At 40.8% G+C, this 13,439-nt stretch overlaps 1 protein-coding gene across 1 annotated transcript in view; it reads left to right on the top strand.

Moving 5' to 3' along the window:
- hydin (HYDIN axonemal central pair apparatus protein) overlaps positions 1-13,439 on the top strand; it is a 1,560,590-nt gene that overhangs the window by 404,764 nt on the left and 1,142,387 nt on the right. Inside the window, exons 19-20 of the mRNA XM_069900939.1 lie at positions 10,005-10,243; positions 13,003-13,264. Of these exons, the coding sequence (XP_069757040.1) occupies positions 10,005-10,243; positions 13,003-13,264 (501 nt within the window). The remainder of the gene's footprint in view (positions 1-10,004; positions 10,244-13,002; positions 13,265-13,439) is intronic.

Below are 13,439 nucleotides of genomic sequence, written 5' to 3'. Positions count from 1 at the left end.
TAGTGTAAGAAAAGCAATCATACGATCCGCAGGAAGAGATAAATAAGTCAAATCTATTCAATATTTTCATTTGTGGTGAGTTGATCTGGCTCTGTTTTCTTTTTATGATTATGTATGATAATTGGGCTGTTAGATGAGATCGGAGTGATCGGCGTGGTTTAGCTATATCGGTAGATATTTTTTTAAAGTTTTTTAATTCAGATTTGTTTTTTCTTCCTTTTAGGGGTTTTTTTTCTCTCTTTTTTTATATATTTTTATTAATTATATCATTTTTGTTTAGAGATAGTTCATACTCTAAACTGATCAAAAAATTTTTTTTAATGATATATTTTTATTCTGCAATATTATTGTTTAATATCTCTGTATTAATTCGTTATTTACTATGTATTTTTCATATCTCTTTGAACTGTATGTGTTTATAAATTATAATAATAATAAAAAGATTGGAAAAGAAAAGAAAGGATAGATGTCTTGCAGTTGGCAAGAGCTTTAGGGAGAGAATTCATGAACTTAAGTCCTTGGAGGAAGGGATGGACTGTTGAAATATGAATCAAAAATTATTTCTCTGGGGAAATCAAGAGCTAGAATTGGAGGAACGTGGAGAGTTTAGAAGATTGTGGGGCTGAAGGAGTTTGCACAAATAGGGATGAGTGATAATATGGATGGATTTGAAGCCAAGTGTAAGAATTTTTAAATGGAAATGCCATTGTTGGTACCAAACTTTAAATGGCCTCTAATTTGGAGGAAGAAATGGCAGAGGCAACATGTGTTTGGAAGAATCCACTGTAGACACAGCAAAACATGAATGGGGACCGACAGCATACTTTGTTCTCACAGTTACCATGCAAAAGAGTGGAACACCCACAGGAAAAAAAGAATCTCAGGGTTGCATGTGATGTCATGTATGTACCCTGACAATGTATCTGAAATCTGCAGACTTCTTCTTTACCTCTGCTTTGCTCCTCCACTTTGATTCTTTGATCTCTGTTCTATATCAGTTAGACAGCAGTATACAGAGGTGCTGGAAAAACTCAACAGGTTACGCAGCATCCAGGCAAAGTAAAAACCAGTCAATGTTTTGGGCCTGCCCTTTATAACATAACATAACAATTACAGCACGGAAACAGGCCATTAGGCCCTTCTAGTCCGCACCGAACCAAACACCCCTTTCTAGTCCCACCTCCCTGCACAATGCCCATAACCATCCATCTTCTTCTCATCCATATACCTGTCCAACCTTTTCTTAAATAATACAATTGACTCCGCCGCCACTATTTCTCCCGGAAGATCATTCCACACGGCTACCACTCTCTGAGTAAAGAAGTTCCCCCTCATGTTACCTCTAAACCTCTTAACTCATGTCCTCTTGTTTTAATCTTTCCTCCTCTTAACAGAAATAGTCTATCCACATCCACTCTGTCTATCCCTTTCATAATCTTAAATACTTCTATCAAATCCCCTCTCAACCTTCTACGCTCCAAAGAATAAAGACCTAATCTGTCCAATCTCTCCCTATACTCTAGATGCTTAAACCCAGGTAACATTCTGGTAAACCTTCTCTGCACTCTCTCCACTCTGTTTATATCCTTCCTATAATTAGGCGACCAGAACTGCCCACAGAACTCCAAATTAGGCCGCACCAACGTCTTATACAATCTCAACATCACCTCCCAACTCCTATATTCCATGCAATGATTGATAAAGGCCAGCATACTAAAAGCATTCTTCACCACCCTATTCACGTGAGTTTCTACCTTCAGGGAACGATGTACCGTTACTCCTAAATCTTTCTGCTCTTCTGTATTCATCAATGCTCTCCCATTTACCACGTATGTCCTATTCTGATTCTTCTTACCAAAATGAAGCACCTCACACTTATCAGCATTAAATTCCATCTGCCATTTTTCAGCCCACTTTTCTAAGCAGCCCAAATCCCTCTGCAATCCTTGAAAACCTTCTTCATTATCCACTATTCCACCTATCTTAGTATCGTCTGCATATTTACTAATCCAATTCACCACCCCATCATCTAGATCATTAATGTATATAACGAACAACAATGGGCCCAATACAGATCCTTGAGGCACACCACTGGTCACCGGCCTCCAACCTGACAGACAATTATCCACTACCACTCTCTGGCCTCTCCCTTTCAGCCAATGTTCAATCCATTTGACTATCTCAAAATTTATACCTAAAGACTGCACCTTCCTAACTAACCTTCCATGTGGTACCTTATCGAAGGCCTTACTGAAGTCCATATAGACAACATCCACTGCGCTACCCTCATCCACATTCCTAGTCACCTCTTCAAAAAATTCAATCAGATTGGTCAAACATGACCTTCCTCCCACAAATCCATGTTGAGTGCTCCTGATCAGACCCTGTCTATCCAGATGTTTATAAGTACTATCTCTAAGAATTTTCTCCATTAATTTACCTACCACAGACGTCAAACTTACAGGCCAATAGTTGCCAGGCTTCCTCCTTGAACCCTTTTTAAATAACGGAACCACATGCGCAATGCGCCAATCCTCCGGCACTATCCCCATATCTAATGACATTTGGAAAATTACCGCCAGAGCCTCTGCTATTTCCTCCTTCACTTCTCTCAATGTCCTGGGGAAGATCCCGTCTGGTCCCAGAGACTTATCCACCTTTAAATTCTTCAAAAGCATTAAAACTACACCTTTTGTGATCTCTATATTCCCCATTTTTACCCAATTTGCTTTTATTATCTCACATCTCCCAATATCCTTCTCCTTAGTGAATACCGAAGAAAAGAAACTGTTCAATATCTCCCCCATTTCTCTAGGCTCCACACACAGTTTTCCGCTCTGATTTTCTAAGGGACCAATTTTGTCTCTAGCTTTCCTCTTACCATTAACATATTTGTAGAACTCTTTTGGATTAGTTTTCACCCTGCTTGCCATAGTTTTATCGTACCTTCTTTTAGCTTTCCTAATTCCTCTCTTAAGATTCCTCTTACATTCAATGTATCTTTCAAACATCTCCTTAACTCCATGCTTCTTATATCTAATGTACGCCTCCCTTTTTCTTCGAACCAAGTTTCCAATATTCCTTGAAAACCACGGCTCTCTCAAACCTTTTGCCCCTCCTTTTAACCTAACAGGAACATAAAGCTTTTGCACTCTCAAAATCTGATCTTTAAAAGACTTCCATCTCTCTACTACATCCTGCCCATAAAACAAATTGTCCCAATGCACACCCTGCAAGTCCTTTCGCATCTCCTCAAATCTAGCTTTTCCCCAATCAAAAACCTCAATCCTTGGCCCTGATTTCTCTCTTTCCATAATGACATTGAAGCTGATGGCATTATGATCACTGGACCCGAAGTGCTCGCCAACACTAACCTCCGTCACTTGACCCATCCCATTTGCCAATAGTAGATCTAACACTGCTCCTTCTCTGGTCGGCACCTCTACATATTGTTGTAAAAAACTATCTTGCACACATTTCACAAACTCTAACCCATCCTGTCCTTTCACAGAATGTGTTTCCCAATCTATATGTGGAAAATTAAAATCTCCCATAATTACAACCCTGTGCTTATCACAAATATCTACTATCTCCCTACAGATTTGCTCCTCTAGGTCTCGGTCCCCTCCGGGTGGTCTATAATACACCCCTACAAGTGTAACCTCTCCTTTCCTACTCCTCAGTTCCACCCAAATAGCCTCCGTGGATGTGCCCTCTAATCTATCCTTCCTAGGCACCGCTGTAATATTTTCCCTGACAAGCAATGCAACCCCACCTCCTCTTGCCCCTCCGACTCTATCACACCTAAAACAACGAAACCCAGGGATATTCAGTTGCCAATCACATCCCTCCTGCAACCATGTCTCACTAATCGCTACCACATCATACTTCCAAGTATCAATCCACACCTTCAGCTCATCCACCTTTTTTACAATACTCCTGGCATTAAAATATATGAATTTCATAGATTTCCCAATTTTTAATCCCTGTTTATCAGGAATGCCGAACATCTGGCAGGTGCTGAGGGGAGAAGAAGAAGGGGGAGGAATGCAAGGAAATGAGAGGGTTGGGGAATGGCAGAGGAGGGGCAATGAGAGACTTTCACAAGACTCCCTTTGAAGAGAGAACTTCTTGCATCCCTTGAAGAGTCTTCACAATGGAGCAGCCGAATGGAGTAAACAAGAACATCTGCAGATGCTGGGGTCAAGTTTAATGCACAAAGCTGGTGGAGAAAATCAACAGATCATGCAGCACCCATCACGGGCTTATTCACAACCCCATCTCACATTCCAAATATACAAATTATTCCACTTTGCTTTGTTAATTTCATTTAAAACAAAATTAGACATACAGCATGGTAACAGGCTGTTTTGGCCCACGAGTCCATGCCACTCAATTTGCCTCCTCCTCCAGTACATTTCAAATGGTGGGAGGAAACTGGATCCTCTGGGGAAAACCCACACAGATATGGGGAGAACGTATAAACTCCTTTGTGACAGATTATGTTGTGTTTGTATTTAATATAGATATGTTTTTGGGAGATAAATTGGGGCAGGTTTTTAATGTAGGTCACATACAAAAACTTCAAAACAGACAGGGTGGCTCCTGGGGGCCTTTGCAAAAACTCTGGGGAATGCCCAAAAGACTTCATCAATGGATTGTTGTTTTGAAAAGCAACAGATGAAAGAGCTCAGAGGAGTAATTTGGAGCCACAGGTCATCTGGAGTGCAGCTTCCTGTTCTGAGGGTCATGTGGTTTTGCAAGCAGAGAGAGGAAAACAGGCTTTTCTTTATGTGTGTGTGTGTGTGTGTGTGTGAGAGAGAGAAAGAGAGAAAGAGATAAGTTCTGCAGTGCTACAGTCAGCAGCAGCAGCTGGGACTGGAACAGGTCAAGTTGGAAAGCTTGTGGAAAAACCCCATTTGGAAGACTGGTTGTGAGTGTTTAGTTCAGCCCTTGTTGTTCATGCAAGAGAAGAGGACTGGCTTCCTAATGTTTCACTTGAAATAAGAGAAACAAAAAGGAACTCTGTGGTGACCTATTATCTGGAAAACCCTGATGGGGCAAGTTTCTTCAGCAAGACATTGATGTGGCTGATTAAAAGGAATCAGTTTGTGTCCAGGATCTCTTTCTGAAAACCAACAAGAACCTTCCTGAGCAGTAACCATTTACCTTTCAAGCACCAAAGCCTGGTGAACTTGATAAATTTTAAATTCTGTGCACAGTATAAGAATTGCCTGCAACCAGTGACCTTGGAGGAATGAGAAGTGATATTGGACTATGAATCAAAGAACTTTTTTAAACTTACACGTGCGCTTAGAATTCGAAGGAGGTTAAGTTAATAGTGATAATAGTTAATAGAGCACACCTCACTGACAAAAGAAAAACCCAACACCCAACCTCAACCAACCAATTTTCCCTTGCAACCGCTGAAACCGTGCCTGCCTGTCCCGCATCGGACTTGTCAGTCACCAACGAGCCTGCAGCAGATGTGGACATACCCCTCCATAAATCTTCGTCCGCGAAGCCAAGCCAAAGAAAAAAAAGAAAGATAAGATAAAGTTTGATCCTGTTTTTATGTTTAAAGATAATTAAAAGCAACTTTTGTTTAAGTAATCATTTGTCTCAGTGAATATCTATTGCTGCTGGGTTTTGGGGTCCTCTGAGCTCTTAACACCTTACAGGCAGCATGGGATTCAAACCTTGGTCCAAATCGCTGGCGCTGGAAAGGCATGCGCTAACCACGGCACCAACCGTGCTGCTCTCATCTTTCCTTAGAACCTATTGCAACTAGAGCAGTTTGAATAGACAAGTTTCTTAAGCATTGGAACTAGTGAGGGATTGATTTCATTTTAACATTTAATCTTAGTTTTGCATTTAGAATTGAATGTATAGTGCCAGTCAGGAATAAAAAGCTGCCTGCCAGTTGCAGTTAGCAATTAATAGGTCACCTCAGGTAACAATTACTTTCTGTAGAGATTGAGTCAGTGCTCAAGGATTTTGAGTGTGGCCAGTAGGTGGATAAGTGAAGAGTTTGCACTAGAGCAGAGTGAAGTTTGAGCAGGGTGCAAAGATTGGCAGTTTATATTTGGCGAAAAGGAAGAAAGCTTAACAGAACAAACTAAATTAGTGTGGTTAAAATGAGAAGAACATTACTGTAATTAAATAAATTAATAAAACAGTCCCAGGTGTGAGGATTTAACCTGAGAAGCATATTGCCTTTTTAATTGTTCCAGGTATTAGAGGCATGTTAGTGATGCTCAGTCCTGTGGCAAATTCAGGGTGGTTATTGTATGTGCCACACCATTAGCATCCTCTGTCCCCCTGCTTGCTAGTGTCCCCTTCCTCCCTTATCCACCTTTTACCTCCTGTCTGTGGGACCATGCTCCTCCCCCTGCCCCCCACCCCACCATTTTGTTTGGGTGTTTGCCTACATTTTGTTCATACCTTGATGAAGGCCTCAAGCCCAAGATGTTGATTCTGTACCTTTATCTTTGCTATATAAAGTACGCTGTTTGACCTGCTGAGTTTCTCCAGCATTGTGTTCGTTACTTCAACCATGGTGTCTGCAGACTTTCCAGGGCATGCCATCAACTACAGGAGATTTCAGACACTGAGCATCAGCTGCTGTAACTTCATTGAAGCTGAATGGTGGTGGACATTCTACAGCTTCAGCATCCGGGGATTTGATGGGAATATGGGAAGAATAAGATGAATCAGTGGAGGATTAGGGTAAATGGGTGAATGACTGCAGGCATTGAGTTGGTGGGTCTGTGTTATGTGACTCCACTTATCTTACACTTTCAGGGAGCTGTGTACTTGCAGCTTAAGATCTCTGAGTGTATGTATCAGTGTTCCTCTAGGTTCTGCCATTAACTGAACACTTTTAGGATAATTGTCCAGTTCAAAGGAGGATCAAAAGGCAGGTGATATGGAGGAAGGGATAAGATTAGAAAACAAGATCTCCAAGGTAGTGGAATGCACAGACTAGTAATCCAAAACTCAGGTTCAAGTTCCACAGTACAAGTTAATTTCAAATGTCTAACCTGAAATTTGGGAAAATAACAATTAAACCTACTAAATTGTTTAAAGTCTTATCTTGTTCACTCATATCTTTCAGGAGAGGGAATCTATCCTTGTGTCTGGGTCTGGCCCACATGCAATCTCAGATACACCAATATGGTGGATTTAATTTTATTTTTAAATTTGGAGATACCGCATGGTATCATGCCCTCTTCGCCCATGTGCCCATGCCACTGAAATATATTCATGTGATCAATTAACTTCCCAATCCAACCATCTTTGGAATGTGGGAGGGAACTGGAGGTCCCAGAGAAAATCCACTGGCAGAATCAAACCCAGGTCACTGACTCTGTGGAAGTTTGCGCTAACTGTGCTGGATTCACAGAAGCCACCCAGCCATTAGTTGTGGTACTAACAAAGAAGGTGGGGAAATAAAACCAGAATGACCACCTGGAGTCAACTTTTGCATCAAATTCAGTCGGCTTTGTAAAGCCTTCTTCAAAAACATCAAGCATTGATTTCGAAATTGGGAGAGTTGTCGCACAGACTAGTTCTGCAGCATCCAGACCGAGTTGTACTCATAGAATCAGAACTGACGATGCCTATGACTCCTCTTCCACAATCCCTGGGTGCATCCTGTCTCAATGGCAGACAGACAGTGAAAAAGGCCAGAAGGAGTGACTCTGGGAGTCCTCAACATTGACACTACATCCCATGCTGCGACATTAGGCCTAATGTGGGTCAGGAAAACTCCTACTGTCTTCCATCAGCTGATGAATGAATGTTTCTTCAGATTGTAGAATGTTTGGAATAAGCCCAGAAAATAGTATGGGCATAGACTTCAGTATCCATCGCCGAGAGCAACTTTACAACATTCCAATGAATAAGATGGCTAAGTTTCAAAGGTCATAACTGTCAGAACACTGTGGTAGTGGGTCTGTGGTAGGTAGTGAGTGAACCAGTTATTGACATAACTTGTAGCAGATGCACTTGTCAATGAAGGTAGAATTGTAATTCAGGAAGCTTGTGAAAAATCTGCTTCTCTGACTCCTACCCCTCTCACTTTAAGCCGAAGTCCTCTATTTCCACACTCCTCTACCTTCAATGTTTGACCTTCTAATATGTGCATCTCATATTTATATATAAAACTCTGTAAGGCCAGCAGAGCTGCATTAAAAATGCAATGAACACTGTGCTCAGTGATCTCAGGTTGAGGAGCTCGGTAGATGTACCATGTCTTGTCAATGGTGGTGGACAGTTTAACGGCTAAAGGAGAAAGAACGTCCCATCCTACGCAATAGCAGGGATCAGCCTCTGTATGCTATAGACTGCTGATGCAGTTGCAACCACACGCTGTTAGAAGTGCCAAGCAGACAAGCCATCTTGGCTTCTTGAGAGCCCCACCTACACAGAAGTTAGTCTCTTGTTCAACATGACATCATGCAATGAACTTTATAGATTATGGGATAGACATCATTTCAGTTGCACCACTGAAGATCTCTAGCCAAGCTGTTCCAGTGTGATTACAACACTGATATTGACCTGATAATGTGGGAATTTGTCTGGGACTGTCTCAAGCACAACAAGCAGGACAAATCCAATCCAGTTAATTACAAACCAAAAAGGCAAGAATTATGAAGAATGATTCACTGAATGCAGATGCTGATGAGATGGATGGTAAGGACAGGGGAACTCAGTTTTTGCTCTATTTTATGTCAGTTCAAATAATATTCTACCACCAGACATGCATTACCTGCCCTCCTCCTTTCAGCATTTTTAAGGGATTACTCCTATGGCAACTCTCTGCTCCATTATTCCTTCCCTGCCTACCATACCCTGTTTCATGGCACTTTTCCATGTAACATCAGCAGATGCAACACCTTTTCTTTCACCTCTTCCCTTTCCACTATCCAGTGACCTTAGCCAGACTTTCCAGCTGAACCAATGATTCAGTTACACTTCCAAAATGCTATACTGCTTTTGGTGCTTACACTGTGTCCTTCTCTACACTGGGTAAACCAAATGCAGATTGGGTGATTGCTTTTGGAGCAGCTGTACTTAGTCCACAGGAATTTCTCTGAATTCTGGTTACCTATCACTTGAATTCTCTATCCCTTTCCTACCCAGAAACTTTCTTGTGGCTTCCTGCACTGCTACAATGAGGCCCCAAACACGTTTAAGCAGCAACACCTCACTTTCAATCCAGACCGATGCACCCCTCTGGGTGCAGTCTCAAATTCTCAAGTTTTAGGTGACTTTAGGTTCCTTTCTGACTGAATGTGAACTGGCCATTATTACCCACCATCATTCTGACTCAGCATTTTTCTTTTGACTTTCTTTTTGTGTAATCTGGCCTGCTGGCCAAGTCCCCTAGTTTTTAACTATTCATTGCATGCGCAAAGAAGCTTTTTCATAACCACCATGTTAGTTCATCCTGTTGCAATCAATTAGAGATGTTCTTCTGATCCATCTAAACCCCCTTCCCCCACCCCTTTACCACCTCAGATCTAATGAAGAGGTCTCAGGCCTGCAATGTTTTGCTCTCCACAGATGCTGTCTGATCTGCAGTGTATTTCTACAAAATGATAGCATCAACTATTTTTTATTTAACACTTTAACATTAAAAATTACAGAATTTTGAACTACACTTTATTTTGTTCTTTATGCATGCTGTTTATATTATTAATTGAAAATGGAAAACATAATATTATTTACATAATGGTAGAAATTTAGAATACAGATGTTATGTGATGTTAAAATGAAACACTTACCTCTGCTATAAATTCACTGCCTCTGTTTTCATGTACAGTGCGTCCTTTCACCATTATCAGTCACATAATTTCTTATTACTGGATCAAGTTTTAATGGTTCTTTCAAGCCTAATGTATATCTGATTTCGATTTATTGACATTTACAGAGCAGAAAGGGTCACTTGGCTAGGTTACAACAGTAATAGGTTGTCTCTGATCTTATTTGTATCTCAGGCACTTGAAAACACAAAATGGCGCTTGGAACCCACTGAAGCTGTGATCCCCCCTCATGAACATGTAAATTTGACGATTGTAGCACATCTTGATGATACAATTTGGTCTGAAGACAAGTTACACATATTAATAGAGAACAGTCCTTCAAGAACCATTCATGTACAAGCCAAGGGCATTGGATCTACCATTGTATCAAACAAATCCTTTGGACCACATCTTAATCTTGGATCAGTATTCAGGCAAGTAATCACATCAGAAGCCTTCAGGTTGTGCTGTCTGCCTAAACTGAATGAGGATGGTTGAGGAGTTGGAATCAGAGAGCAGGGTAAGTAAAGCAAAAACAAAGCAATCTGCTGGATCACAAATAGATTGTCTCAGTGGGTTGACCCCATGGGTTCTTTCAGCAGATTGTTCTTTTGCTCCAGATTCCAAGTATCTGTAACCTCTGGGTTGAGAAAATAAGTGTGAGTTGTTTTCACTACTTGAAGAGGGTAAATCAGAAGAGATTGAGAGATGAAATGTCAAAATACTAGAGAGTATAGGTTTAAAGTGAGAGGGCAAATTTATTTTTACATAGAGAGCTGTAGGTGCATGGAACATCTTGCCAAGGTAAGTGGTAAAGGTAGATGCATTAAAAATGTTGAAGAGGTGATTAGGCATGTGAGCAGACAGGAAATAGAGGGATATGGGTCTTGTGTAGGCAAATAGGATGAGGTGCAGTTATGGTGGATCAAAGAGCCTGTTCCTGTGCTCTACTGTTCCATGTTCTACAAGTATGAGAAGAGGGATAAGGCAGGACAATCTATTCCATACTTTTCATAGCATCAGTGATAACCCTCATCATCTCCTCTGTGGATAAAGTAATGCAACACCCCTTTTTTGACCTTGGACCTGCATTGCCTGCTACAGAGTGCCTGCATCTTCAGAGATCAGGGAGCCTGCTGCATCCCTGCACGGATCACTCTTCCCTCCTTATCTCCTCCACCACTTTCTCCAATGCAGCACCAGACAATGTTTCCTGCATTGCCCATTTTGAATTGTCTCCCAGCCCAGGCAGACTTCCTGAAAGTCAGCCAATCCTACAGCAGATACAGATGTGGGAGAAGTAGGATGGTTTTAAACTGTGCAGGTGAGTTTTAAGTGAAACTAGTGACTTTCAGCATTGTTTGTAGCTGAAGAAGATGTCCACTTGTGCACTTAATGCTGACCTCATTGCAAGTCAAATAAATGTACCTGGCCGTATGAATCCTCAGGTTCTGTTTGTACATGTATTTATTCAGTATGCCTTCAAGTAGAAAGTGATCAGAAAATGACAATAGATGAGAGGGGGCTTTAAGACATATTCATTCCTGTGACTAAATTGCTTTGGAATGTTACAGACCTAGTGATGGTCTTTTAATGAGCATATAAAATATAATTTATGTGTTTAACAAAGATCTTGCAAACATCACAAACTGTTTATTATTTTAGACTGACTTTTAATGAATCTATCATTATTCATGAGTGTAATTTTAAGATAGCTCATTAGACTCAAATGTAATAGGTCTTTAAAATATGAAGGATCTTAACAGAGAAAATAACGATAAACTGTTTCCATTTGGAATTGGTCATCTCTTCAAATGGAAGCATCTAAAACTACCGATTAAAGGATTAAAGACCAACAACAAAGGAACCAGATCAACATGAGAATTTTTCCATTTTAACACAATGTTAGTCTCCAGAACTGATTGTATGAAAGGAGATGGAAGAAGAAATCAGTTGCTGTGAAGGAAAAATACTCTGTAATGAAAGGTCTGGCGAGAGTGATTAGTGGGAAATATCAAAAAGGTTTGGTAATAGTTAAAATACAAAAGCAGGGGTTTTAACCCATATTGTTGCATTAGAATCACAGGACAGGACACACGAGGTGTAGAATTGATAGATTAACATCCTTCCTCTTATATTTAGGATTTGTGTGATTTCCGTTACCTAATTAGAGTTCTTCCATTCATTTTATACCTTTCATTATTTAATCCTGCCATTTGCAAGACACAACCAAACTATGAATTAATGATGGTCAACACCATCTTCCCCTTGGTCTATCTGCCCTTTTCACACTGGCTAACCAGTAAATTGGTTGTTCAATGATTTGGTTAAAGAAGTAATTTTTGCTATTCACACTGGACCACTGTTAACCAGTTCTTTGTGCCCTTTCACACAGCACCAGGCATCCCAGGGAAGAGGGGCGCCTATCCTCACTATTTGGTCCCAGGAAACCCACTGTCCCTTTCACACGTAGGCACCAGATCACCATGGGGATGATACACTCTGCCTTGGGTGATATGACACCTGAATGCTGATTTGCAAGCATTCACACTGACACGTTAACTGGAATATTGGTAGTTAATTGGTGGGATAAAGTGCCAGTGTGAATGGGACTGTGACTCATTGGTCAGATGCTAATGTGGTTAGCTTGCAAGAGAGAAGGAGATGACAGGTTTGTCATGGTTAAGTAGATGGCATTGAGTGCAAGATGTGTGAAATGAGCATAATGTGAAGTAAATGAGTGTACAGTGGACCATATGAAAATTTAAGTGAAGCCTTAATTCAAAGGCATTGTTGGTGTGGAGTTATGGGGAGTGATGAATTGAGCAGTGCTTGAGGTTAGAGCTAAGCAAGAAAGTCTGCAATGCACAAACATACTGGAGTAATTCAGCAGGTCACATAGCATCCATAAGAAGTAAAGAGTAATCAACATTTTGGGCCTGACACCTTCTTCAGGTTTATGAGGTTAGAAACATACCATTGATAATGATCACTTCTGTGAGATGGTTGAGTTCTTGAGGCATTGGATATAGGTCCTCAGAGCCTGACATCTTTTCTTGTTTTTGAATACTTCCCCTGTAAAATTTGGTCCCTAGGGCATCATATTGGTTAATGAAGGTCAAATATTGCCCAGCTGTAAACCAGTTTATCTGAATTCTTGAGAAACCCTTGTCTCATTTCTTGTTTGTTACAGTTCTCAGGTTTGCCACTACTCAGTTAGGCTGACAAATCGTGGACGGCGGCACCATCAGATTTACTGGAAAATGGAAGGTTTTCCACTCATTTTTAAACCCTCTCCACAGAAACAGCCTGCACCTCTTGACATGAAAAATAAAATTTCTCCCCCACTAAATGGGCACTATAGCCCCTGCTTCAGAGTTCGACCACTGCGGATGGACCTCAATCCAGGCCAAAGTGCTGTCTTGGTGTTGGAGGGAGAATCAGATGAGCCGAAGGTAAGAAAATATTTTGAATCAAAAGTATACAAGTGGTCAGTGATGGTGCCAATTCTGCTGCTATAACTTCAACTTCACCTAAATATCTCTTGCTCTCTTTAGGAACAATTCTAATACATCACTTCTATTTTATTTTACAACTCTCTAAATGACGGGCAACATGTGATGGTTGATT

This window comes from Narcine bancroftii, chromosome 10 (assembly GCF_036971445.1).
Source record: "Narcine bancroftii isolate sNarBan1 chromosome 10, sNarBan1.hap1, whole genome shotgun sequence".
NCBI classification, from domain to species: Eukaryota; Metazoa; Chordata; class Chondrichthyes; order Torpediniformes; family Narcinidae; genus Narcine; species Narcine bancroftii.
The sequence above is the reverse complement of the archived record's forward strand: the minus strand, read 5'-3'. Positions and strand labels throughout refer to the sequence as shown.